The 27711-nt window shown below is 43.2% G+C and overlaps 1 protein-coding gene across 3 annotated transcripts; it reads right to left on the bottom strand.

Annotated features, from left to right (window-relative positions):
- Nucleotide 1: 1 nt before the first annotated feature.
- On the bottom strand, nt 2-26340 carry LOC106567852 (calphotin). Of its 3 annotated transcripts, none has more exons than XM_014137668.2 (10): nt 26093-26340; nt 8985-9020; nt 8718-8829; nt 8384-8524; nt 8212-8280; nt 5929-5991; nt 1800-3419; nt 1471-1533; nt 555-657; nt 2-413 (listed from the first exon to the last, which is right to left on the bottom strand). In XM_014137668.2, the coding sequence occupies exons 2-10, from the start codon at nt 8995-8997 to the stop codon at nt 315-317; spliced, it is 2283 nt and encodes a 760-aa protein (XP_013993143.2). In that variant the 5' UTR covers nt 8998-9020; nt 26093-26340; the 3' UTR covers nt 2-314. The 3 variants fall into 3 exon arrangements, with proteins under 3 accessions (XP_013993143.2, XP_013993142.2, XP_013993144.2); XM_014137667.2 differs by having other exon boundaries at nt 1800-3416; XM_014137669.2 differs by lacking the exon at nt 26093-26340 and adding an exon at nt 25244-25452.
- Nucleotides 26341-27711: the final 1371 nt, after the last annotated feature.

The raw sequence follows: 27711 nt of genomic DNA, 5'->3' as shown, positions 1-27711 counted from the left end.
ATTATGGAAACTGTCATAAATCATTTATATATTTTTTCTCATTACAGATATACATGCCCTCCACATGGTGAAAACACAATAAATGGGGAAAAAACGAAGTATTTGTTTACAGAAAAAAGTCTTACATTCACAAAAAAATGGCATTCAGTGTCAGGGAAGAAAAATTGATGATAACTCTGGAAATATAACATCTTACAAAAAAAAAAGAACAATGTTAGCAAGTAATCTGTCAAAATGGTTGTGTTGGTGACAGGGATGTTCTAGGGATGACACTGCTGTGCCCTCTGTGTCAAGGTGATGAGAAGCCCTGGGGCCTACATGGTTTTAATAAAGCAGCCATCACAGTGGATCACTCTCCCATGCACGAACATGGCGGTCGTCATGTCCCCCAAGGCCTTACCGCACAACCCGCACTGAAAAAAGGAAATATTCCCCTCAGTATGGAGAGAGAGGACTACCATATCACCAAAAAACAAGTGTCATAATGTTCAGTTCACTGACAGATTTTTATTTTTAACAATGAGGTGTCTGGACAAGCGTTGGGGGTGCTGTACCTTAAAACAGTCTGGGTGGCTGTAGATTTGTGGGTAATTGATTGTGATCTTGACATTTCCATCAATTGACTTGTCACAGTATGAACAAAGGGCTTTGCCATCCCTGCAGGGGAGAGGGGAAGTTCATCACTATCGAGTACGGTCAAAACATCTCTTTCTTAAGTATAGAAAATACACTATAACCTTTGGCATAGCTAAAACAGACTCGATTGTTATCAATTGGCACAAAATAAGTTTACTTTTACAGTGGTGGAAAAAGTACCCAACTGTCATACTTGAGTAAAAGTAAAAATACCTTAATAGAAAATGACTCAAGTAAAAGTCACCCAGTAAAGTTCTAATTGAGTAAAGGTATAAACCGTTTCAAATTCCTTATATTAAACAAACCAGATGGCACCATTGTCTTGTTTTTTTTATTTACAGAAAGCCACGAGCAATCTCCAACACTCAGATATTTTTTACAAATGAAGCATTTGTGTTTAGTGAGTCCGCCAGATCAGAGGCAGTAGGGATGACCAGGGATGTTCTGTTGATAAGTGTGTGCATTTGACTATTATCCTGTCCTGCTAAGCACTCAAGATATAATGAGTACTTTTCGGTGTCAGGGAAAATGTATGGAGTAAAAAGTACAATATTTTCTTAACGAATGTACGAGGTAAAACGAGGTAAAAGTAAAATAGTCAAACCTATAAATAGTAAAGTACAGATACCCAAAAAACTACTTAAGTAGTATTTTAAAGTATTTTTACACCACTGTACTTTTATGAGGAGAAATGCGCATTCTGCAATGTGTAGTATTATGCTGGGGTAATTATTGTTGTAATATAAAAAAAACTGTCTTCCCCTTACTCATAGTAAAGGTGTGCTCCTTTTAGGCCTACTATAGTCTGAACATGGACAGAATGACAACACTTACTTGGTGTGACGAAAGCCATGGACTATCTGATGCTGTGGTTCAGCATCCTCCTGTTGCTGAATGCTGAAACATTACAGAAACAAATAGACACTAAAATTGCACTGCCCAAATGTAGAAAATGCACATACTATGCGGGTGTCTTGCTGCATTACTACTGCATGTATTGACTGTATGTATGCATGTATCGAATAACTTAAAGGGTAAATGTACATTTGAAATGTGTGCTTGTTTACTGTACTGATTAACTTATCCGCTCAAATGACTTTAAAATAATTGTATTGTCTCTAATAGGAAAGGATTAGGACAACTTAATATGAGGGCAAACTCACAGTGATGGAACCTGACCCCCACAAGGGGATGGTGTAGGTTCTGATGCAGGTGCTATTATATCATCTGCCACGACTTCAGCAGAAGGTAGCTCCACGTCTAATGCCTCAAGTTCAATAGCAGCTGATAATTCCTGAACAACTTCAACAGCTGCTTCAGCCACAGCTTCAGCTTCAATGATGGGTTCAGATGTTGACTCCTCAATTACAGGTTTAACTGCAGCCACAGGCTCAACTACAGGTTTTACTGCAGCCACAGGCTCAACTACAGGTTTAACTGCAGCCACAGGCTCAACTACAGGTTTTACTGCAGCCACAGGCTCAACTACAGGTTTTACTGCAGCCACAGGCTCAACTACAGGTTTTACTGCAGCCACAGGCTCAACTACAGGTTTAACTGCAGCCACAGGCTCAACTACAGGTTTAACTGCAGCCACAGGCTCAACTACAGGTTTAACTGCAGCTACAGGCTCAACTACAGGTTTAACTGCAGCCACAGGCTCAACTACAGGTTTTACTGTAGCCACAGGCTCAACTACAGGTTTAACTGTAGCCACAGGCTCAACTATAGGTTTAACTGCAGCCACAGGCTCAACTACAGGTTTTACTGCAGCCACAGGCTCAACTACAGGTTTTACTGCAGCCACAGGCTCAACTACAGGTTTTACTGCAGCCACAGGCTCAACTACAGGTTTAACTGCAGCCACAGGCTCAACTACAGGTTTAACTGCAGCCACAGGCTCAACTACAGGTTTTACTGCAGCCACAGGCTCAACTACAGGTTTAACTGCAGCCACAGGCTCAACTACAGGTTTAACTGCAGCCACAGGCTCAACTACAGGTTTTACTGCAGCCACAGGCTCAACTACAGGTTTAACGGCAGCCACAGGCTCAACTACAGGTTTAACTGCAGCCACAGGCTCAACTACATGTTTAACGGCAGCCACAGGTTCAACTACAGGTATAACTGCAGCCACAGGTTCAACTACAGGGTTTACTGTAGCCACAGGCGTAACTACAGGTTTAACTGCAGCCACAGGCTCAACTACAGGTTTAACTGCAGCCACAGGCTCAACTACAGATTTAACTGCAGCCACAGGCTCAACTACAGGTTTAACTGCAGCCACAGGTTCAACTACAGGTTTAACTGCAGCCACATGCTCAACTATAGGTTTAACTGCAGCCACAGGCTCAACTACAGGTTTAACTGCAACCACAAGCTGAACTACAAGTTCAATTGCCTCCACAGCCGCTGGCCAAACTGCAGGTTCTTCAGAAACACTGTCAACAGGTTTCGCTACAGGTTCTAAGACTGATTCTACAGCAGCCTCTTCTGATTGAACTTCACTTGCTGGTTCCACTGTGGGTCCCACGGTGCGTTCTGCAGTGAGTTTTGCGATGAGTTCTCCAACAGCTTCTTCCACAGATGCAGGTACCTCAGTCGTTGTCTCAGAGGGCTCTGCTGCCTCTGGTTGGTCAGCAGGTGCGTCTACAGATTTTCCAGCATCTACAGAATCCTCCACCGCAGGTTGTTCCACAGGTTTCCCAAGAGATTTGTCTTCTGATTCTGCTGTTGGTGTATCCACTGACTCCTCCACAGCGTCTGACAACTCCTCAGGCCTACTGTAAATCAGTCACACAGAATTAGCACTTAAATACGCTTTATGGCAGTAACTGATTCAAGCACCCATTATACTACTTCTGGCAGGGTGAACAACAGCACCTGCTATCTATATTTCTCCTCAATTATATTCTAAATGTGCACCAAATCTATTATTGCATAAAACAAAGTAAGGTAACATTAATTTTAATGGAGCTGGGGATGTGCTTGGCTACTTCATAGTGAATACATTAACCCCTTACCCTCCTGGGAAATGGCCTATATGGATAGGGCTAGATTTAAATATTTTTTTACAGGAAAAATATGGAAATTATATACATAACCATGGTAGTAATTCAAAGGGAGATTATGGAAAAATGATTAGGCTAAAGGTGGGGACGCAACAGTTAACCTGACACAAGACTGAATCCAAACATTACACTTGATTTTATGTGCATTTTACATTTACTGTATTTTTAGCCGCGTTTGATGATAACGAAATCTGAAAATACTCTGGATACATTCAGTAACATGATAAGAATATTATTGGGAAATTTAGGGTAGGTGCAACATAAGACAAAACAATTACAAGAGTTTGAGTGAGGTCTAACTGGTGGCCACACCTCTCCAAAGTGTGCACAGTTCCAAAGTCATTTCAATGCACTTTCATGACTCAAAGAAGAGTCTTCAACTAAACTCAGTAAAAAAAGAAACATCCTCTCACTGTCAACTGCATTTATTTTCAGCAAACTTAACATGTGTAAATATCTGTATGAACCTAAGATTCAGCAACTGAGACATAAACTGAACAAGTTCCAGACATGTGACTAACAGAAATTGAATATTGTGTCCCTGAACAAAGGGGGGCTCAAAATCAAAAGTAACAGTCAGTATCTGGTGTGGCCAACAGCTGCATTAAGTACTGCAGTGCATCTCCTCCTCATGGACTGCACCAGATTTGCCAGTTCTTGCTGTGAGATGTTACCCCACTCTTCCACCAAGGCACCTGCAAGTTCCCTGACATTTCTGGGGGGAATGGCCCTAGCCCTCACCCTCCAATTCAACAGGTCCCAGACGTGCTCAATGGGATTGAGATCCGGGCTCTTCGCTGGCCATGGCAGAACACTGACATTCCTGTCTTGCAGGAAATCATGCACAGAACGAGCAGTATGGCTGGTGGCATTGTCATGCTGGAGGGTCATGTCAGGATGAGCCTGCAGGAAGGGTACCACATGAGGGAGGAGGATGTCTTCCCTGTAACGCACAGCATTGAGATTGCCTGCAATGACAACAAGCTTAGTCCGATGATGCTGTGACACACCGCCCCAGACCATGAAGGACCCTCCACTTCCAAATCGATCCCGCTCCAGAGTACAGGCCTCGGTGTAACGCTCATTCCTTCAACGATAAACGCGAATCCAACCATCACCCCTGGTGAGACAAAACCGCGACTCGTCAGTGAAGAGCACTTTTTGCCAGTCCTGTCTGGTCCAACGACGGTGGGTTTGTGCCCATAGGCGACGTTGTTGGCGGTGATGTCTGGTGAGGACCTTCCTTACAACAGGCCTACAAGCCCTCAGTCCAGCCTCTCTCAGCCTATTGCGGACAGTCTGAGCACTGATGGAGGGATTGTGTGTTCCTTGTGTAACTCAGGCAGTTGTTGTTGCCATCCTGTACCTGTCCCGCAGGTGTGATGTTCGGATGTACCGATCCTGTGCAGGTGTTGTTACAAGTGGTCTGCCACTGTGAGGACGATCAGCTGTCAGTCCTGTCTCCTGGGCATAATTTTAAAGCATGTTATATTAACCAACATGACTAGCTAAAAGATAAAAGACAATCTTTCAGTGCTAGGCTTTCACAAGGAAATTCAGAGAAGTAGATTATAATTTTGGTGCGCATAGAATGGAGTCATGACTCGTGTGCATTTAGATGTGTGGTCCGCTTAACATTTTCTTCACAATACAACAAACATAGGCTCAATCTGTTAAGGACAAACCAGGGTATAATGCCATGTCACCTTGTAACTGTACTTCAAAACAGTGATCATAAATGGTGATACTGTATATTACATGAGTTTTATCATATGTAAATGTGAAGTGCACATTTGGACTCACGGGTGTTTGGCTTGCTTGTATGACAAAGCAGTATTTATTATAATCTCAACGTCTCATCTTTCAAAATACAGAGTCCTCGTAATTTAAAGCATTTTCCTCACTCAGACAACAAAACATTTGCAAAAGTTGCCCAATTAGCAGGAGGGATGAGAGACCCTGGACTCTGACGTCATGAATAGTATGTTACTGTACAGCCACTACTTTCCAATTTAGGAACTTATCAGTGTCCAAATCTACCATTTTCGACCCCTATACGGGTACGAGTGTAAAGTGCTAGAGATAAGTTGATATTATGTCCCAGGGTGATGGAAGGATACTCAGTTTCAGTTGGGATCACAGCAGCGACATCAATCGGAGTGGATGCAATTTCAGAGAGAGAGAGAGAGAGAGAGTATATTTTCTATCAGGAAAACATTACCTTATAGGGAAATGTGACTGGCTGATTTTGAATGGTGGGGCGCTCATTGGGGAATCCAGAGATCTAAAAGGTAAGAGAAAAGACATACCCTAAGAAAACTTGCATGTCGGAACTACACTACCGGTCAAAAGTTTTAGAACACCTACTCATTCAAGGGTTTTTCTTTATTTTTACTATTTTCTACATTGTAGAATAATATTGAAGACATCAAAACTAAGAAATAACACATATGGAATCACGTAGTAAGCAAAAAAGTGTTTAACAAATCAAAATATATTTTATATTTGAGATTCTTCAAATAGCCTTGATGACAGCTTTGCACACTCTTCGCATTCTCTCAACCAGCTTCACGAGGTAGTCACCTGGAATGCATTTCAATTAACAGGTGTGCCATCTTAAAATGTAATTTGTGGAATTTCTTTCCTTCTTAATGCGTTTCAGCCAATCAGTTGTGTTGTGACAAGGTAGGGGGGTATACAGAAGATAGCCCTATTTGGTAAAAGACCAAGTCCATATTATGGCAAGAACAGCTCAAACAAGCAAAGAGAAACGAACTATCATTACTTTAAGACATGAAGGTCAGTCAATACGGAAAATTTCAAGAACTTTGAAAGTTTCTTCAAGTGCAGTTGCAAAACCCATCAAGCGCTATGATGCAACTGGCTATCATGAGGACCACCACATGAATGGAAGACCCAGAGTTACCTCTGCTGCAGAGAATAAGTTCATTAGAGTTACCAGCCTCAGACATTGCAGCCAAAATAAATTATTCACATCTCAACATCAACTGTTCAGAGGAGACTGTGTGAATCAGGCATTGGACATTAAACCGGTAGAATTTTGTCCTTTGAGATTTTTGGTTCCAACCGCCGTGTCTTTGTGAGATGCAGTGTGGGTGAACGGATGATCTCTGCATGTGTATTTCCCACCGGAAAGCATGGAGGAGGTGTAATGGTGTGGCGGTGCTTTGCTGGTGACACTGTCTGTGATTTATTAACCTCTCTTGGGTAGGGGGCAGTATTTTCACGTCCTGATGAAAAGTGTGCCCAAAGTAAACTGCCTGTTACTCAGGCCCAGAAGCTAGGATATGCATATAATTGGTAGAATTGGATAGAAAACACTCTAAAGTTTCTAAAACTGTTAAAATTATGTCTGTGAGTATAACAGAACTGATATGACAGGCGAAACCACGAGGACAAACCATCCCAAAAAAAACAATTTTCATCCTACCACTGTTTTCAATGGCTGTTACTTTTATTATAAGGCGAAATCCTCCCAGATTGCAGTTTCTAGGGCTTCCACTAGATGTCAACAGTCTTTAGAAAGAGATTCATGCTGGTTTTTGTAAAAATGAGCCAGAAATTGTAGTTTTTCTAGGTGGCTCCCATTTTGGCTGTAGTGTTTCCAAGCACGTGGAAGAGAGCGCATTCTTTGGTATTTTTCTCCGGTAAAGACAATAACGATTCTCCGTCTTAAATTGTATAGTTTATTTACGTATTAGGGTACCTAAGGTTCGATTATAAACGTTGTTTGACTTGTTTGGAAAAGTTTATTAGTAACTTTTGGGATTCATTTTGTATGCATTTTGATGGAGGGAAACTGGGTAGATTATTGACTGAAGCACACCAGCTTAACTGAATTTTTATGAATATAAAGAAGGACATTATCGAACAAAAGGACCATTTGTGATGTATCTGGGACCTTTTGGAGTGTCAACAGAAGAAGATAATCAAAGGTAAGGCATTTATTATATCGCTATTTCTGACTTTCGTGGCGCACCTGCCTGGTTGAAATATGTTCTTCATGCTTTTGTATGCGGGGCGATGTCCTCAGATAATCGCATGGCGTGCTTTCGCTGTAAAGCCTTTTTGAAATCTGACACAGCGGCTGGATTAACAAGAAGTTAAGCTTTATTTTGATGTATTACACTTGTGATTTTATGAAAGTTTGAATTTCACACTCTGCAATTTCATCGGATTTTGGCCAGGTGGGATGCTACCTTCCACCTGGCCAAAGTTTTAAGAATTCAAGGCATACTTAACCAGCATGGCTACCACAGCATTCTACAGCGATACACCACCCCATCTGGTTTGATTTGTTGAACACCTTTTGGGTTACTACATGATTCCACAATGATACTGGGAAGCGATAAACAATATGTTATTCATATTTTACAAGGAAAAAAGACTCAGTTACTGAGTTTTATGTGTAGATAAAAAAAATCTAAAAGTGTAAATATACATACAAAAAAAAAAAACACTACACAAAAACACAAACACCCACTCAAATTTCTTAGCTGCTGAGAGGACATAGGACTTTGCCAGGGGTCCGACCCTGCTAGATGTCAATGACCTACAGAAGAAAGAGGTAATTAAGTTATGACATGTTATTGCACTTTAATAACTGTCCAATATTGATTCCTCGCATGCACAGTCAAAGGTAATTTCTCTCTTACCATTTGGTGTTTTCCTTATGGGTCAGTGGGTCAACATCTGGTGTCACTGTAGGACTGTAGGGGTTGCATGGAGCAAGAGAGGTAACAGGGCTGGATTCAGCTGAAAAGAGACCAGTGGGTTTCTTTGGAAGTTCTGGCTTGCTTGAGAGAAGAAAATAGTGGGGTTGTGGAATGTTAGTTCCAAATAGACCAGCGCCATAAATATAAAATTTGACTCAATTGTTAATTGCAATTAATGCTTTAGATAAATCCTTAATGTCTTAGACAAAGATAAATGTGCCTCCATTGTCTCCTAAAACATAAAGCGGGTGGATTTTGGTTTGGAATGGGTTACCGTGGTTTTCCTTTCTCTTCATCTGGGTCTGTCACTCTACGGATCCAGCTGCCATCTCTCTTGAGGGAAGTACGCACCTTCATGGTTCGAACCACCTGTGCTCTGTTAACTTCTACAACACACACACACACACACACACATTACATGCACACACATTACACACACGCACTTTATATTATTCTGTGTTTTGATATACCACTATTGCTCATGATGGAGCAGTGATGTTTTACATAGTGTTAAGTTACAGAGTTATGTAGGTCAACACACCCTTGGTGGCCATGGTCCAGTCCAAGTCTTTGCTTCCTATTGAAAAAAAGAACACGGTTGTTGGCTAATTGGCTGGGGTCATAGTATGTACAGAACAGAAGTCTGTATGTACTAACTATATATTGCATTAGAAAAAGGTATACCCAAAGGCACTTCAGCCCAGTTTAAACAAAAAAGGGGAATCAGTTGCTAGACTGAAGGACTTGAAAATCCCCAAAAACATTCCTTCCCCCAGTGTCTGTTCATTATACTCTGTTATCCTGTTATGGCTAAGGGGCAGTATTTTCACGGTTGGATAAAAAACGTACCCGATTTAATCTGGTTACTAGTCCTGCCCAGTAACTAGAATAGGCATATAATTATTGGCTTTGGATAGAAAACACTCCAAAGTTTCTAAAACTGTTTGAATGGTGTCTGTGAGTATAACAGAACTCAAATGGCAGGTCAAAACCTGAGAGATTCCTTTACAGGAAGTGGCCTGTCTGACCATTTCTTGAACTTCTTTGCCATCTCTATCTTTTACAAAGGATCTCTGCTCTAACGTGACACTTCCTACGTCTTCCATGGGCGCTCAGAGCCCGGGAAAAACCTGAATGTCGTCATCCCAGCCCCAGGCTGAAACACATTATCGCCTTTCTCAAGTGGCCGATCAAGGGACTGTGGGCTTAGGCGCGTGCCCTGGCCGCCCCCGTCTTTGTGATTTTTCCTCTGTTTGCCGAAAAGGAGATTCCCGGTCGGAATACTATCGCTTTTTTACGAGATAAATTGCATAAAAATTGATTTTAAACAGCGGTTGACATGCTTCGAAGTACGGTAATGGAATATTTAGAATTTTTTTGTCACGAATTGCGCCATGCGCGCGACCCTGATTTACCATTTCGGATAGTGTCTGGGACGCACGAACAAAACGCCGCTATTCGGATATAACGATGGATTATTTTGGACCAAACCAACATTTGTTATTGAAGTAGCAGTCCTGGGAGTGCATTCTGACGAAGACAACAAAAGGTAATCAAACTTTTATAATAGTAAATCTGATTTTGGTGAAGGCTAAACTTGCAGGGTGTCTAAATAGCTAGCCCGTGATGGCTGGGCTATGTACTTAGAATATTGCAAAATGTGCTTTCACCAAAAAGCTATTTTAAAATCGGACATATCGAGTGCATAGAGGAGTTCTGGATCTATAATTCTTAAAATAATTGTTATGCTTTTTGTGAACGTTTATCGTGAGTAATTTAGTAAATTGTTAGCAAATTCCCCAGACCATGGACCGCTGGGAGAGACAGGAAGTCTCTCCAGTGCCTCGACCAGCACAACCGGGGTTGTCTCCATCCGTTCCATCCGGAGAGAGTTCCAGTGGGATGCGTCTCTCCCTTCCCAGGGAGTATGATGGAACGGCAGCACAGTGCCAGGGATTCTTGTTACAACTAGGCCTCTACCTGGCCACTGTGCACCCAGCTCCCTCAGGAGGGGAGAGAGTGGCCACCCTCGTCTCCTGTCTCACAGGAAGAGCGCTGGAGTGGGCAAACACCGTGTGGAGAGAAGGAGACACGGCGCGAGACCACTTCGAGGAGTTCACCCGTCGCTTCAGGGCCGTTTTCGACCATCCCCCTGAGGGCAGAGCGGCGGGGGATAGGCTCTTCCATTTGAAACAGGAAACGAGGAGCACCCAGGACTTCGCCCTGGAATTCCGGACCTTGGCTGCCGGAGCAGGCTGGAACGACAGGGCCCTCATCGACCACTATCGATGCAGCCTACGAGAGGACGTCCGACGCGAGCTGGCCTGCAGGGATGCCACCATTTCCTTCGACCAACTGGTGGATTTGTCCATCTGGTTGGATAACCTGCTGGTCACTCGTGGACGTCCAGAGGGGGCTCTGTTGGTTCCATCGTCCAGCACCCCCGCTCCGGTGCCCATGGAGTTAGGAGGGGCTGCTCATAGGGAGACTGGAGGAGGAGCAATCACGTGCGCCATTTGTGGCCGCAGAGGACACACTGCCGGTCGGTGCCGTGTTGGTTCCTCTGGGAGTCGAGGCAACAGGCAGGGCACTCTGGCGTCACCCCAGGTGAGTTTGCACCACACTCATCCAGAGTCCTCTGTTGATCAACTGTTTGTGCCTGTTTGTTTCCCTGAGTTTTCCCCACATTCCCAGCATAAGGCGCTCGTCGATTCAGGCGCAGCTGGGAATTTTATCGACAGAGCATTAGCCATTAGGTTAGGGATCCCTATTTTTCCTATAGTTAGACCCTTCCCGGTACACGCTCTAGATAGTCGACCATTAGGGTCCGGGCTAATCAAGGAGAGAATCAGTCTCTTTCTCATTGACTTGCCTGCATTTCCTGTGGTACTAGGCCTTCCTTGGTTAGCTCTGCATAACCCCACTATTTCCTGGCAACAGAGGGCTCTCACGGGGTGGTCGTGAGAGTGCTCAGGGAGGTGTGTAGGGGTTTCCGTTGGTGCTACCACGGTGGAAAGTCCAGACCAGGACTCCACCGTGCACATCCCCCCCAGAATATGCCGATTTGGCACTCGCCTTCTGTAAAAAGGCGACTAAATTACCACCTCATCGACGGGAGGATTGTACGATAAATCTTCTGGCAGACGCTGCGCTTCCCAGGAGTCACAGTTACATATGTCTCTGAATCCCTGCGTCAGGGGTACATTTGGCCCTCTACTTCACCCGCCTCCTCGAGTTTCTTTTTTGTGAAGAAGGATGGAGGTTTACGCCCGTGCATTGACTATAGAGGTCTCAATCAAATCACGGTGAAGTACAATTACCCACTACCTCTTATCGCCACGCCGATTGAGTCAATGCATGGGGCGCGCTTCTTCGCAAAACTGGATCTCAGGAGTGCGTATAACCTGGTGAGTATCCAGGAGGGAGATGAGTGGAAGACAGCGTTCAGTACCACCACAGTGCATTATGAGTACCTTGTCATGCCGGACGGGTTGATGAATGCTCCATCAGTTTTCCAATCCTTTGTAGACGAGATTTTCAGGGACCTGCACGGGCAGGGTGTAGTGGTGTATATCGATGACATTCTGATTTACTCCGCTACATGCGCCGAGCATGTGTCCTTGGTGCGCAAGGTACTTGGACGACTGTTGGAGCAAGACCTGTACGTCAAGGCTGAGAAATGCCTGTTCTTTCAGCAGGCCGTCTCCTTCCTAGGGTATCGCATTTCCACATCAGGGGTGGAGATGGAGAGTGACCGCAGTGCAGCCGTGCGTAATTGGCCGACTCCCACCACGGTAAAGGAGGTGCAGCGATTTTTAGGGTTTGCCAATTACTACCGGAGATTTATCTGGGGTTTTGGCCAGGTTGCTGCGCCCATTACCTCACTGCTGAAGGGAGGTCCTGTGAGGTTGCGGTGGTCAGCTGAGGCGGACAGGGCTTTTGGGCAACTAAGAGCTCTGTTTACTTCGGCTCCAGTGTTGGCCCATCCGGATCCCTCTTTGGCATTCACTGTGGAGGTGGACGCGTCCGAGGCTGGGATAGGAGCCGTGCTCTCACAGCGCTCGGGCACGCCACCGAAACTCCGCCCCTGTGGTTTCTTCTCGAAGAAGCTCAGCCCAGCGGAACGTAACTATGATGTGGGGGACCGGGAGTTGTTGGCTGTGGTTAAAGCGTTGAAAGCGTGGAGACATTGGCTTGAGGGGGCTAAACACCATTTTTTCATCTGGACTGACCACTGCAACCTGGAGTACATCCGGGCAGCGAAAAGACTGAATCCTTGGCAGGCAAGGTGGGCCATGTTTTTTACCCGTTTTGTGTTTACCCTATCCTACAGACCAGGTTCCCAGAATAAGAAGGCAGACGCACTGCCCTGGCTGTATGACAGAGAGGAGCGGCCCATGGATCAGACTCCCATACTCCCGGGCCTCCTGCCTGGTAGTGCCGGTCGTGTGGGATTTGGATGCGGACATTGAGCAGGCGTTGCATACAGAGCCCGCTCCCCTCCAGTGTCCCGTTGGGCGTATGTACGTTCCGTCTGCTGTCCATGACCAGTTGATCTCTTGGGCCCGCACGTCTCACTCCTCTGGTCATCCGGGGATCGGTCGGACAGTGCGCTGTCTGACTGGGAAGTACTGGTGGCCCACTTTGGCTAAGGACGTGAGGGTTTATGTCTCCTCCTGCTCGGTGTGTGCCCAGTGTAAGGCTCAGAGACACCTGCCCAGAGGTAAGTTACATCCCTTACCCCTTCCACAACGACCTTGGTCACATCTGTCAGTGGATTTCCTAACGGATCTTCCTCCCTCACAGGGAAATACCACGATCCTGGTCGTTGTGGATCGTTTTCCTAAGTCCTGTCATCTCCTCCTCCCTCTGCCTGGTCTCCCTACAGCCCTACAGACTGCGGAGGCCCTGTTTACACACGTCTTCCGGCACTACGGGGTGCCTGAGGATATAGTGTCGGATCGGGGTCCCCAGTTCACGTCGAGAGTTTGGAAGGCGTTCATGGATGGTCTGGGGGTCTCGATTAGCCTTACCTCAGGTTTTCACCCCGAGAGTAACGGGCAGGTAGAGAGAGTCAACCAGGATGTGGGCAGGTTTCTGCGGTCCTATTGCCAGGACCGGCCGGGGGAGTGGGCAGCATTTGTGCCCAGGGCCGAGATGGCACAGAACTCGCTTCGCCACTCCTCCACTAACCTCTCCCCCTTTCAGTGCGTATTGGGGTACCAGCTGGTTCTGGCACCGTGACATCAGGGTCAGACCGAGACTCCTGCAGTGGACGACTGGTTTAGGCACGCGGAGGAGACATGGGAGGCCGCCCGTGTCCATCTCCAGCGAGCCGCGCGTCGCCAGAAAGCCAGTGCGGACTGTCACCGCAGTGAGACCCCGGTGTTCGCACCGGGGGACCGGGTCTGGCTCTCGACCCGTAACCTACCCCTCTGCCTGCACTGCCGGAAGCTGGTTCCGCGGTTTTGTGGGGCCATTTAAAGTCCTGAGGAGGGTGAACGAGGTATGTTATAGATTACAGCTTTCCTCTGATTATCGTATTAACCCCTCGTTCCATGTGTCTCTCCTCAGGCCGGTGGTGGCTGGTCCACTCCAGGAATCTGAGGTGCTGGAGGTCCCTCCGCCCACTTTGGACATCGAGGGCGCCCCGGCGTACATCGTTCATTCCATCCTGGATTCGAGGCATCGGGTGGGGGGCCTTCAGTACCTTGGAGAGGTACGGGCCGGAGGAGAGGTGCTGGGTTCTGGTTGCAGATGTTTTGGATCTGAACTGCTGCGGGAGTTACACCATCGCCGGCCGGATCACCCTGCGTCTCGTCCTCCGGGTTGTCCTCGAGGCCGGTGTCGGCGCGCCGCTCGTCAAGGGGGGGGGGGTACTGTCACTCCTCTCCTTAATCGGGCGGCGTTCGGTGATCGCCGCTCCATTTTTCATATATCCATTTGTCTTGTCTTGTTTCCATACACACCTGGTTTTCATTTCCCCAATTAAGCTACTTGTATTTAACCCTCTGTTTCCCATCATGTTTTGTGTGTAATTGTTTCATGTTATGTGTGTTAGTTTACGCGCTTTACTTTTATGTTCCGTTTTTTGAGTGCGTTTGATTTATGTAGTGCTCTCGTTTTTGGAATTATAATAAAAGTGCGCCTGTTCATTATACTCTGCGCTCCTGCACCTGACTTCGCCTCCAATACAGCTTTTGACACCCAGGATACTTCAACTGGTGATGATCCGGGAGAACAAAAAAAAAAGGAGCACTCTGGTACTGCGTAAATCTGATAGATTTATTGACGGGACAAACAAACTATATGCTTGATTTTCGGCTTGAATCACCTTCATCAGAGCCTTGAGAAGGAAAATAGTGGGAGGCACCTACAGTTGAAGTTGGAAGTTTACATACACCTTAGCCAAATACATTTAAACTCAGTTTTTCACAATTCCTGACATTTAATCCTAGTAAAAATGCCCTGCCTTAGGTCAGTTAGGATCACCACTTTATTTTAAGAATGTGAAATATCAGAATAATAGCAGAGAGAATGATTTATTTCAGCTTTTATTTCTTTCATCACATTCCCAGTGGGTCAGAAGTTTACATACACTCAATTAGTATTTGGTAGCATTGCCTTTAAATTGTTTAACTTGGGTCAAACGTTTCAGGTAGCCTTCCACAAGCTTCCGACAATAAGTTGGGTGAATTTTGGCCCATTCCTCCTGACAGAGCTGGTGTAACTGAGTCAGGTTTGTAGGCCTCCTTGCTCACACACGCTTTTTCAGTTCTGCCCACAGATTTTCTATGAGATTGAGGTCAGGGCTTTGTGATGGCCACTCCAATACCTTGACTTTGTTGTCCTTAAGCCATTTTGCCACAACTTGGGAAGTATGCTTGGGGTGATTGTCCATTTGGAAGACCCATTTGCGACCAAGCTTTAACTTCCTGACTGATGTCTTGAGATGTTGCTTCAATATGTTCACATAATTTTCTTTCCTCATGATGCCATCTATTTTGTTAAGTGCACTAGTCCCTCCTGTAGCAAAGCACCCCCACAACATGATGCTGCCGTGCTTCACAGTTGGGATGGTGTTCTTTGGCTTGCAAGCCTCCCCTTTTTCCTAACATAACGATAGTCATTATGGCCAAACAGTTTGATTTCTGTTTCATCAGACCAGAGGACATTTCTCCAAAAAGTACGATCTTTGTCCCCATGTGCAGTTGCAAACCGTGGTCTGGCTTTTTTTATGGCGGATTTGGAGCAGTGGCTTCTTCCTTGCTGAGCGGCCTTTCAGGTTATGTCGATATAGGACTCGTTTTACTGTGGATATAGATTTATTTGGTAATGTCCATATAAGATTAACCAATGTAAAACATACAAGATCTGTAAAATGTATATAGGTTCAGAAATGTTGTGAAATAGCACAGTTACAAATAGAAATCAAACTGGATGGACATCAGAAATAGAGGAAGGACTAAAAACAAACAAAATAGAACTATTTTAAAATAGATTGTGTCTGTAAAATGTGTATAAATATAGGGTATTGGAAATGATGCATACAATTACATTGATGGAAGCAACAATCTATCCGCAATATTAAAGATGATCCACCCCTTAAAAAAAAAGTAACAAGAACATTTCTCAGGACATAGACATATCTGATTTGGGCAGAAAGCTTAAATTCGTGACAATCTAACTGCACTGTCAAATTTACAGTAGCTATAGTTAAATAATACCATGATATTGTTTGAGGAGTGCACAGTTAAGTTGAAAATATATTAATAAACCAATTAGGCACATTTGGGCAGTTTTGAACAGAAATGCAATGGTTCATTGAATCAGTCTAAAACTTTGCATATACACTACTGCCATCTAGTGGCCAAAATCGAAATTGTGCCTAACCTGGAATAGTACATTATGGCCTTTGCATTTCAAAGATGGAACAAAAAAACACGTTTTTTTTCTTTGCATTATCTTTTACCAGAACTAATGTGTTATATTCTCCTACATTCATTTCACATTTCCACAAACTTCAAAGTGTATCCTTTTAAATGGTATCAAGAATATACATATCCTTGCTTCAGGTCGTAAGCTACAGGCAGTTACATTTTGGGTATGACATTTTAGGCGAAAATTGAAAAAAAGGGTCCTCTCCTTACGTGTCAAGTATCAGTTTGCAATTTTTTTAAATAATAATAATTGAGTTAATAAAGCCGCATACACACTTGGTCTCTTTTTTGCTTTTTTGACCAAGGCAGCTCCAAGGCAGCTCCAGCCTAGCTCAGTGCTTTCTGTGGTGGTGGGGCAGCCAGCGTAAAATACGGAGCGTAGGAGTTGGTAATGTTCTCTAGTTGTGCCGTGATTAGCTCAGTGTTCTGTCCCACTACGACACCACCAAATCTAAGGGTAGAGCTAAAAAATTCAAGCCCCTTGGGTGCTGCCATAGAGTTACATTATTAGTGCCCATCCAAGAAGGCTCAAGGTCATTTAGCACAGGTAAAGTGTCAAATCACGTTATATTTAAAAATGCACAAGAAAAAAATTCAATATAACGACTTGGGGCTAACCATTGTAAGTTTAGTCACTCGCCCCAACAGTGCACGTATGCTGGAGGTGAGCGAAAGCTCGGGAGGGTGCAGGGGGGGGTTACCAGTACCAGACAGGGGGAGATAGGCCAGGGCAGACGGTGAACAGATCGCCAGGTGGAATCCAAGCAGCAGTGCAGCAGGTAACGGGAGTAGGTGTCACAGCCCCTTGGGTGAAGTCTTTATTTCTGGAGGCAGATTTCTTGTGAAAATGCCAGCGGCTGGTCTCTGAACAGCAGGACGGGGCTTCAAGGCCTCTGGATTTGGGTGGGGTAGCCTACCATTTGTTGGGCTCAAAGGCTTCGACACCTCTTGCTTCACACGTCAGTGCTAATTGAAGTTGTATCTTTTTGTTCTAGCAAAGTTTGGTAGCCTGAGCATTCAGTCCTAATTAAGAAAAATCTAAAATTGATTTTTCTTCTTGGCTTTTGAAAGTAAAAGAATTGCTTCAGACTAAGCATTCCTCACTCAGCTCCAGGTTGGATGGGGTTTTCAGGTCTGCTTGTTTGCCAGAGCATTTGACGTATAGTTTGGGAATAATAATCCTTGAATGTAGGAAGCCTTCCAAATAATTCCATCCAAAATCAGGTTGTAGGTTTGGAGTTTTGATTTGGAGTGAAGGTTATGTTGTTTAGGGTAGCATCCAGAATATGTCCGTCCCAAAAACTAAGTTTGTCTAACTCTAAATCTATTTTTAAAAACATGCTGAAAAGTGTGGGAGCTCATCTGCTCACAACCTCTCTCTCACATGTTATCTGAGTAATGTAGTGCTCTCTCAACACACACCACTCCTGCCCTCCCCACCACTCACTCATTCAGCAAACGCCTGCCTCATTGCCTGACAGTCAGCATCAGGTCACAGTGAAATTATGTCTTTCAACAATCATTTGTAAAAATCCAAATAACTTCACAGATCTTCATTGTAAAGGGTTTAAACACTGTTTCCCATGCTTGTTCAATGAACCATAAACAATTAATGAACATGCACCAGCGTAACGGTCGTTAATACACTAACAGCTTACAGACAGTAGGCAATTAAGGTCACAGTTATGAAAACTTAGGACACTAAAGAGGCCTTTCTACTGACTCTGACAAACACCAAAAGCAAGATGCCCAGGGTCCCTGCTCATCTGCGTGAACGTGCCTTAGGCATGCTGCAAGGAGGCATGAGGATTGCTGATGTGGCCAGGGAAATAAATTGCAACGTCCGTACTGAGAGACGCCTAAGACAGCGCAACAGGGAGACAGGACGGACAGCTGACCTCGCAGTGGCAGACCACGTGTAACAACACCTGCACAGGATCGGTACATCCGAACATCACACCTGCGGGACAGGTACAGGATGGCAACAACAACTACCCGAGTTACACAAGGAACGCACAATCCCTCCATCCGCAATAGGCTGAGAGAGGCTGGACTGAGGGCTTGTAGGCCTGTTGAAAGGCAGGTCCTCACCAGACATCACCGCCAACAATGTCGCCTATGGGCACAAACCCACCGTCGCTGGACCAGACAGGACTGGCCAAAAGTGCTCTTCACTGACGAGTCACGGTTTTGTCTCACCAGGGGTGATGGTCGGATTTGCGTTTATCGCCGAAGGAATGAGCTTTACATCGAGGCCTGTACTCCGGAGCGGGAAGAGGTGGAGGGTCCGTCATGGTCCGTCATGTGTGTCACAGCATCATCGGACTGAGCTTGTTGTCATTGCAGGCAATCTCAACGCTGTGCAATACAGGGAAGACATCCTCCTCCCTCATGTGGTACCCTTCCTGCAGGCTCATCCTGACATGACCCTCCAGCATGACAATGCCACCAGCCATACTGCTCGTTCTGTGCATGATTTCCTGCAAGACAGGAATGTCAGTGTTCTGCCATGGCCAGCGAAGAGCCCGGATCTCAATCCCATTGAGCACGTCTGGGACCTGTTGGATCAGAGGGTGAGGGCTAGGGCCATTCCCCCCAGAACTGTCCGGGAACTTGCAGGTGCCTTGGTGGAAGAGTGGGGTAACATCTCACAGCAAGAACGGGCAAATCTGGTGCAGTCCATGAGGAGGAGACGCACTGCAGTACTTAATGCACATCTATCAGTGTTAATGCAAAATGTTAATTATTTCGCCTCTATGGCCTATTTATTGCCTTACCTCCTTAATCTTACTACGTTTGCACACACTGTACATAGATTTGTCTATTGTGTTATTGACTGTACGTTTGTTTATCCCATGTGTAACACTGTGTTGTTGTTTTTTCGTTGCACTGCTTTGCTTTATCTTGGCCAGGTCGCAGTTGTAAATGAGAACTTGTTCTCAACTGGCCTACCTGGTTAAATAAAGGTGAAATAAAAATAAATAAAATGCAGCTGGTGGCCACACCAGATACTGGCTGTTACTTTTGATTTTGAGCCCCCCTTTGTTCAGGGAAACATTATTCCATTTCTGTTCGTCACATGTCTGTGGAACTTGTTCAGTTTATGTCTCAGTTGTTGAATCTTACGTTAATACAAATATTTACACATGTTAAGTTTGCTGAAAATAAACAGTTGACAGTGAGATGAAGTTTCATTTTTTGATGAGTTTATGAAATAACACATAGGGAATCATGTAGTCACCAAATAAGTGTTAAACAAATCAAAATATATTTTATATTTGAGATTCTTCAAAGTAGCCACCCTTTGCCTTGATGACAGCTTTGCACACTCTTGGCATTCTCTCAACCAGCTTCACCTGGAACGCTTTTCCAACAGACTTGAAGGAGTTCCCACATATGCTGAGCACTTGTTGGCTGCTTTTCCTTCACTCTGCTGTCCAACTCATACCAAACCATCTCAATTGGGTTGAGGTTGGGTGATTGTGGAGGCCAGGTCATCTGATGCAGCCCTCCATCACTCTCCTTCTTGGTCAAATACACAGCCTGGAGGTGTGTTGGGTCATTGTCCCATTGAAAAACAAATGATAGTGGGACTAAGCACAAACCAGATGGGATGGTGTATTGCTGCAGAATGCTGTGGTAGCCATGCTGGCTAACTGTGCCTTGAATTCTAAATACATCACTGACAGTGACACCAGCAAAGCACCCCCACAGCATCACACCTCCTCCTGCATGCTTCACGGTGGAAATCACACATGCAGAGATCATCTGTTCACCTACTCTGTGTCTCACAAAGAGACGGCGGTTGGAACCAAAAATCTCAAATTTGGACTCATCAGACCGAAAGGACAGATTTCCACTGGTCTAATGTCCATTGCTCATGTTTCTTGGCCAAAGCAAGTAACTTCTTCATATGTGTCCTTTAGTAGTGGTTTCTTTGCAGCAATTCGACCATGAAGGCCTGATTCACACAGTCTCCTCTGAACAGTTGATGCTGAGATGTGTCTGTTACTTGAACTCTGTGAAGCATTTATTTAGGCTTCAATTTATCCTCTGCATGTCTTAAAGTAATGATGGACTATCGTTTCTCTTTGCTTATTTGACTGGTCTTGCCATAATATGGACTTGGTCTTTTATAGAGGTAGACCGATTAATCGGAATGGCCGATTTCAAGTTTTTATAACAATTGGTATTTTTGGACACCGATTTGCCGATTATATATATTTTTTTTACACCTTTATTTAACTAGGCAAGTCAGATTAAAAACCCATTCTTATTTTCAATGACAGCCTAGGAATGGGGGGTTAACTGCCTTGTTCAGGGGCAGAACAACAGATTTTTACCTTGTCACCTCGGGGATTCGTTTTTGCAACCTTTCGGTTACTAGTCCAACGCTCTAACCACCTGCCTTACATTGCACTCCACGAGGAGCCTGCGTGGCAGGCTGACTACCTGTTACGCGAGGGCATCAAGAAGCCAAGGTAAGTTGCTAGCTAGCATTAAACTTATAAAAAACTATCAATCTTAACATAATCACTAGTTAAACTAGTAATATCATCAACCATGTGTAGTTATCTAACGTGTCCTGCGTTACATATAATCGATGCGGTGCCTGTTAATTTCTCATCGAATCACAGCCTACTTCGACAAACGGGTGATGATTTAACAAACGCATTTGCGAAAAAAGCACCGTCGTTGCACCAATGTACCTAACCATAAACATCAATGCCTTTCTTTAAAATCAATACACATGTATATATTTTTAAACCTGCATATTTAGTTAATATTGCCTGCTAACATGAATTTCTTATAACTAGGGAAGTGACGTTGTGTCACTTCTCTTGCGTTCCGTGCAAGCAGTCAGGGTATATACAGCAGTTTGGGCCGCCTGGCTCATTGCGAAATGTGTGAAGTCCATTTATTCCTAACAAAGGCTGTAATTCATTTGCCAGAATTGTACATAATTATGACATAACATTGAAGGTTGTGCAATGTAACAGGAATATTTAGACTTAGGGATGCCACCCGTTAGATAAAATGCGGAACGGTTCCGTATTTCACTGAAATAATAAACGTTTCGTTTTCGAAATGATCGTTTCCGGATTCGACCGTATTAATGACCAAAGGCTCGTATTTCTGTGTGTTATTATGTTATAATTAAGTCTATGATTTGATATTTGATAGAGCAGTCTGACTGAGCGATGGTAGGCAGCAGCAGGCTCGTAAGCATTCATTCAAACAGCACCTTCGTGCGTTTGCCAGCTGCTCTTCGCAATTCTTCAAGCATTGCGCTGTTTATGACTTCAACCCCCGAGATTCGGCTGGTGTAACCGATGTGAAATGGCTAGCTAGTTAGCGGGGTGCGCGCTAATAGCGTTTCAAACATGGGTAACGCTGCTTCGAGGGTGGCTGTTGTCGATGTGTTCCTGATTCGAGCCCAGGTAGGAGCGAGGAGAGGGACGGAAGCTATACTGTTACACTGGCAATACTAAAGTGCCTATAAGAACATCCAATAGTCAAAGGTATATGAAATACAAATCGTATAGAGCGAAATAGTCCTATAATTCCTACAACCTAAAACTTCTTACCTGGGAATATTGAAGACTCATGTTAAAAGGAACCACCAGCTTTCATATGTTCTCATGTTATGAGCAAGGAACTTAAACGTTAGCTTTTTAACATGGCACATATTGCACTTTTACTTTCTTCTCCAACACTTTGTTTTTGCATTATTTAAACCAAATTGAACATGTTTCATTATTTATTTGAGGCTAAATTGATTTTATTGATGTATTATATTAAGTTAAAATAAGTGTTCATTCAGTATTGTTGTAATTGTCATTATTACAAATAAATAAATAAATAAAATAAATATGTTGCAAAAAAAAATTAAAATTAAAAATATTTGTTTTTAAAAAAAAAATACAATCGGCCGATTAATCGGTATCGGCTCTTTTTTGGTCCTCCAATAATCGGTATCGAAAATTCATAAATCGGTCGACCTCTAGTCTTTTACCAAATAGGACCATGTTCTGTATACCAACCCAACCTTGTCACAACATAACTGATTGCCTGAAACGCATTAAGGAAAGAAATTCCACAAATTAACAAGGCACACCTGTTAATTGAAATGCATTCCAGGTGACTACCTCGTGAAGCTGGTTAAGAGAATGCCAATAATGTGCAAAGCTGTCATCAAGGCAAATGGTGGCTACTTTGAAGAGTCTCAAATATATTTTGATTCGCTTAACACTTTTTTGGTTACGACATATAACACATATGGAATTTTCATAGTTTTGATGTCTTCACTATTATTCTACAATGTAGAAAATAGTAAAAATAAAGAAAAACCCTTGAATGAGTATGTGAGTCCAAACTTTTGACTGGTTCTGTATATTTATATATACAGAACACATATACATATACATATATATATATATATATATGGTGGATTGGAAATGATGCAGACAATTACATTGATGGAAGCTACAATCTATCTGCAATATTAAAGCTGATCTACCCCCTAAAAAAACAATAATTAAAAAAAGATCCCATGGCACTTATCGTAAGAGTAGGGGTGTTAACCCCGGTGTCCTGGCTAAATTCCCAATCTGACCATCATGGCCACCTAATCATCCCCAGCATCCAATTGTCTCATTCTTCCCCCTCCTCTCCCCTGTATTATTCTTCAGGTCATTGCTGTAAATGAGAATGTGTTCTCAGTCGACTTACCTGGTAAAATAAGGGTTAAATAGGAAGTGCAATGCTCTTCTGTAAACAAAAAAATGGGGAGTTGGCATACAACACAAATCTACTCAGGTGGGTGAACCTCTGTGCCCCTACAGGCTACCAGAATATCATCCATATATCTGCGCCACAAGACAATATTATAAAATAATGTATTAGATACAGCATTTTTAATTAATTTATTTTTCCAGAAAGCTATAAACAAATTAACATAACGTGGCACAATTGCCGCTCCCATCGCATATTGAAAAAAGTTAATAGGTAACGCCATTTCGGGTAAAGTCAAAATAAAACCAGAAGTGGGCAGCAGACCTTCAGGGTGTGTATATGGTGGGAGAGGGCTTCTAGGCCTCCTGCATGGGGATGTTTGTAAGTATGTCATTAGATTCATCTTTGACATTCTCAAGGATCTTTAGCACGTCAGTGGTGTCGCCAAAGAAAGCTGTGAGGAAAGGAACCAACTTTATGAAAAAATATACAAATTGGGATAGGGGTTCAGTGAGGCTATTATTACCACAGACTACAGGCCTCAGAGGAGGGTCAGATTGTTTCTTGAGAAACAGAGTGCTCCTTTTACTTTCGTCTCCTGTATAATTACCAGTTGAAGTATCCAGGGGTAAGGAATGTTTTTAAGATATTAGATTACTCAGTGGAGCTGAAAGCCCTGAGGGAAAGATCTAGAGCTTTGATTCTGTCAGTCATCCATCTTTTTACCATGACTTCACAAACAATTTATGGGCCAACAGTTTACTAGCAACCAGTGTTACCGCATTCTGGGACTCTAAAGGAATGATCGGCATCACATTTAACCAACATATGCAAAACCCACAAAATTATGTAACAACAAATATGTACAGATGTACATGAACATACCAATTATTATAGGCCTCTAGAACAGGGGTTCTTAATGTTTTTCAGCCTGGGACCCAAATTAGAAATGCTGTGCTTTCCTGGGACCCAAGCTTATGAAAACTATACATAAATATCAGTACATTTAATTGCCCTTATGCCTAAAACAAATGCAATATAGACAAAAACAAATAACAATGAAATACCCATATAAAGAACAATTAATGGTTTATTTTTCCCCATTAAAAATACTCTTACATATGTCTAAATTGGAACTATTGCTGTTAAAATACAATAAATAATTTAATTCTGAACTGGAATAAACTGATTGATCACATCACACAGATGTATAAGAGAACACACACACACAGGATCAGTTTTTGATAGTGTAACCCTAAGTAACAGTACATTGAAAAATTATCAGGCCTAGTGTACATATTACTGTAGAAAGTATTGTTGAAAAAAAGGTCTAGGTTAGAACTGTTGCTGTTAAAATACAAGAAATATTTTCTTATTTTGTCTGGAATAAACCTTTTGATCACATCACACAGATGTAGACCAGAAAACAAACACGCACAGTCATAATGAGAGGTGTGTGGCTGGTTGAAGTTTTCAACAAGTATGTCGATTCTGGGCTCAGTTTTTGACAGTGCAACCCTGAGGTCATGCTCAGAATTGGGTCTGTTTCTGTACTTGTTCTTTTTTATTTTTTAGGTACACCAGAGTTGAGAACCCTGACTTAGGTATGTGGTGCCAAACTGGAAAATAATATCTACTGCTTTCTCAGTCAGGCAGGGGACCGCTTCCTGCTGTAGATGAGCAACTCAAAGCTGTGTGAGTGTGTTTACCTCAAAAAGGATCTTGCTTCAATCAGTTTATTCCAGAATAAAAATTATTACTTGTACTTTAACAGCAACAGTTCCAGCCTGGAATGGTTTAACAATAATTTATACAGTAGTTCAGATAATTATCTTCATCTGTACTGTTACTTAGGTAGGGTTGCACTAAGTACAGTAGCTACTTTAACTAACTTGGTTTGGCTAACGTTAGCTAGCTATTAGCTGTGTACATGGGGATTGTTCGAAAGATAAACTCACATCTACTTTAGTACTATGAGCGATAGTAACGTGAATTCCTTATTTCTGCTTATCATCATCACCTGTTAGAAAATGACAATGCCTTGCTAGCTGAATTACTTTTCCACTGTCGAAGCACGTTTTCCTGAAGCATTGTGCCCTGTTCTGAAATAACTCCCTGGGTTTACCTTCATGCTGTGGACGTTTGGTCAGGACGTGTATGAAACCAAGAGAGATAAATGTATCGCTGTATGAGCTCAGTCAGAACATGTGGCTAGTTTGAGTCCATTTGATGACAGAGATGAGTGAGAACGACAAGACAGTGGCTGTCATCTGCTGCTGAACGACGCTGCATCGTGTGTCGCGGAGTGATCTTCAATTAACTGCAGAAAAAGATCCGGTGAACTGCCCCTCCCACTCGCACAGCTGCTAAACTGATCAGAGACACTGTTGCTAAACAGAGAGCGCAGATGCACTTGGCAAAATCTGTTCCAGTAATGAATGGAATAATTATACATTTACCCCCGACACAGTATTAACAGGTATGCTCTATAGTGTCCAGACATTGTTATTACAATCTGCAATGACTGCAACAAAGCAAGGATGCTGGAATCATGTGTTCTACTCCAAAGAATGGAAATTTGCCAAATTTTACATTAATCTATAACCAGTTGTAAAATATATTCTCAATTTGCCACTCCAATCATTGTGGGCAACTGTGTATGCATCCACACACTCACATTATACACACTCTCCACTGAGTAATGGATTATTCATACTCTACAGATGGTCAAGACTAGCAGCACCAAAACAAATGTAAGTCTAAGAACCTGTAGTGAAACCTGTTGAAAGTGTTTCTCAAGGAATGCAAAAGCAACAACATAAATATCCGTTTAAAGATAATGTGTATGCATATGTAAATCATTTAAATGTTCTGCAGTGAGAGCAGTCTGAATTAGCAACATAATCTCTCCCTCCCAGTATTTTATAAAGTCTTCAGATTGTTGTCTAAAAGATCAAAGGCAGGCAGAACTCACCTGTTGGAATCAGTACTGTGGATGATAGCAGTGCCGCAGTACCTGGTCTGGGTTTGTAGCAAGTCAGGTCCTCCTCTCACACAGCACAGATGCCTCTCACTGTGGGAAGGTTGAGACTGCCTTACACCACAGGTACCACCCCTGGATGCTAGTATTCCATGCAGTGATCTCAGAGTGGGGCAGAGGGGAGCATTGTGACTGTCATTTTTTATTTATGTCTTACTTCCTTTTTCTTTGTATGTTTGAAAGACATTCCTAGAGAGGCAAAAGGATACCAGATAAAACCAGATCATAACATGAGGCAACACTTTTTCTTACTAATTCCTGCTTTCACAGCCTGGTCTCATAGATTAGACGTAACATAGTAAACAGAAATCCGGGACACTCAAATTAGTATGATATGTTACGTTTGGTATGGTTACATAAGACAGATGTTTACTTAAGGCAAAAAACACAACACAAACGTCTAGCAACCCAAAGGTTGCGAGTTCGAATCTCATTACTGACAACTTTGGCATTTTAGCTAATTAGCAACTTTGCATGTTAGCTAACCCTTCTCCTAACCTTAACCTTTTAACCTAACTCCTAAACTTAACCCTAAACTTAACCCTAACCCCTAGTCTAGCTAACATTACTCACCTAGCTAACATTAGCCACCTAGCTAGAATTCACAACATATCATGCGTTTTACGAATTCGTAACATATAGTAGGTTTTGCAAATTCGTAACATATAATACGAATTGTAATTTGTAACATATCATAGAAATGAGTGATGGACATCCACAAATTAATGCGTACCATACGAAACGTAACATATCATACTAAATTGAGTGTCTCAGATTTACTACAGAATAATACAAAATGCTCTGAGACCAGGTTAGCTTTCAAAAACGTTTAGATTGAAACCCAGATGCATTGCTTAACCAGCAGTCATAAAAAACAGTCACTAAGACACTAACCCATCTGGTGTGCTCTCTGTGTCAACACATAACTTTTTATCATTAGAAAGTAAATTGCTAAAGGCTCAGGTGAATAAATTAAGCAAATCAGACTGGCTTTTCGACACCAGTAGGTATTAGTGTCTTGATGAGGAGCTATCAGAATGTTAGTCTGACTTGTCCTTGTTGAATTAAACTACTCATGTATAGCCATTCAACTGCCCCAGATTAAATTGAGCATTAGTCTTGTTTTTGGTGATGTTATGTGTTGAGATTAAGTACCTAAAACTGATCACAGTCATTCCTGTTTTGACTAACCACTCTCTCTCCCCCTTATACATAAGGAACTTGGCCAAGGGGTGTTGGCTTTTCCTCTTTGTATGCACCACACACAGTCACACTCACGCAAAAATAGACCAGACCCATACACCATGAATAAGTGGATTTACTGGGAGGTTTCTGGCCATGCCCTCATAGCTAAGCTTTAATATTAGGCCAATCAACATGAGTCAGTTAACACTCTAGTGAATACACTTTGTGGGTTATTTCATTAAATGTCTGTGTGCCTGCTAGCTTGAAACCCTCATCCACCCACACCCCCTCATTCCTACCCACCGTCTAAGCACAATATGGAACCAGTAGAACTTCCCCTCTCAGTCTACCTCCCTCTGCCTCCCTCT

Source organism: Salmo salar, chromosome ssa13, assembly GCF_905237065.1.
Source record: "Salmo salar chromosome ssa13, Ssal_v3.1, whole genome shotgun sequence".
Taxonomy (NCBI): Eukaryota; Metazoa; Chordata; class Actinopteri; order Salmoniformes; family Salmonidae; genus Salmo; species Salmo salar.
The sequence above is the reverse complement of the archived record's forward strand: the minus strand, read 5'-3'. Positions and strand labels throughout refer to the sequence as shown.

Excerpts from the sequence above, each read along its gene's own strand:
- LOC106567852 (XM_014137668.2), bottom strand. Across the intron at positions 8,281-8,383 it reads CATAAGGAAAACACCAAATG|GTCATTGACATCTAGCAGGG; the intron begins GTAAGAGAGAAA and ends TTTCTTCTGTAG. Across the intron at positions 5,992-8,211 it reads TCAGCAGCTAAGAAATTTGA|ATCTCTGGATTCCCCAATGA; the intron begins GTGGGTGTTTGT and ends CTTACCTTTTAG.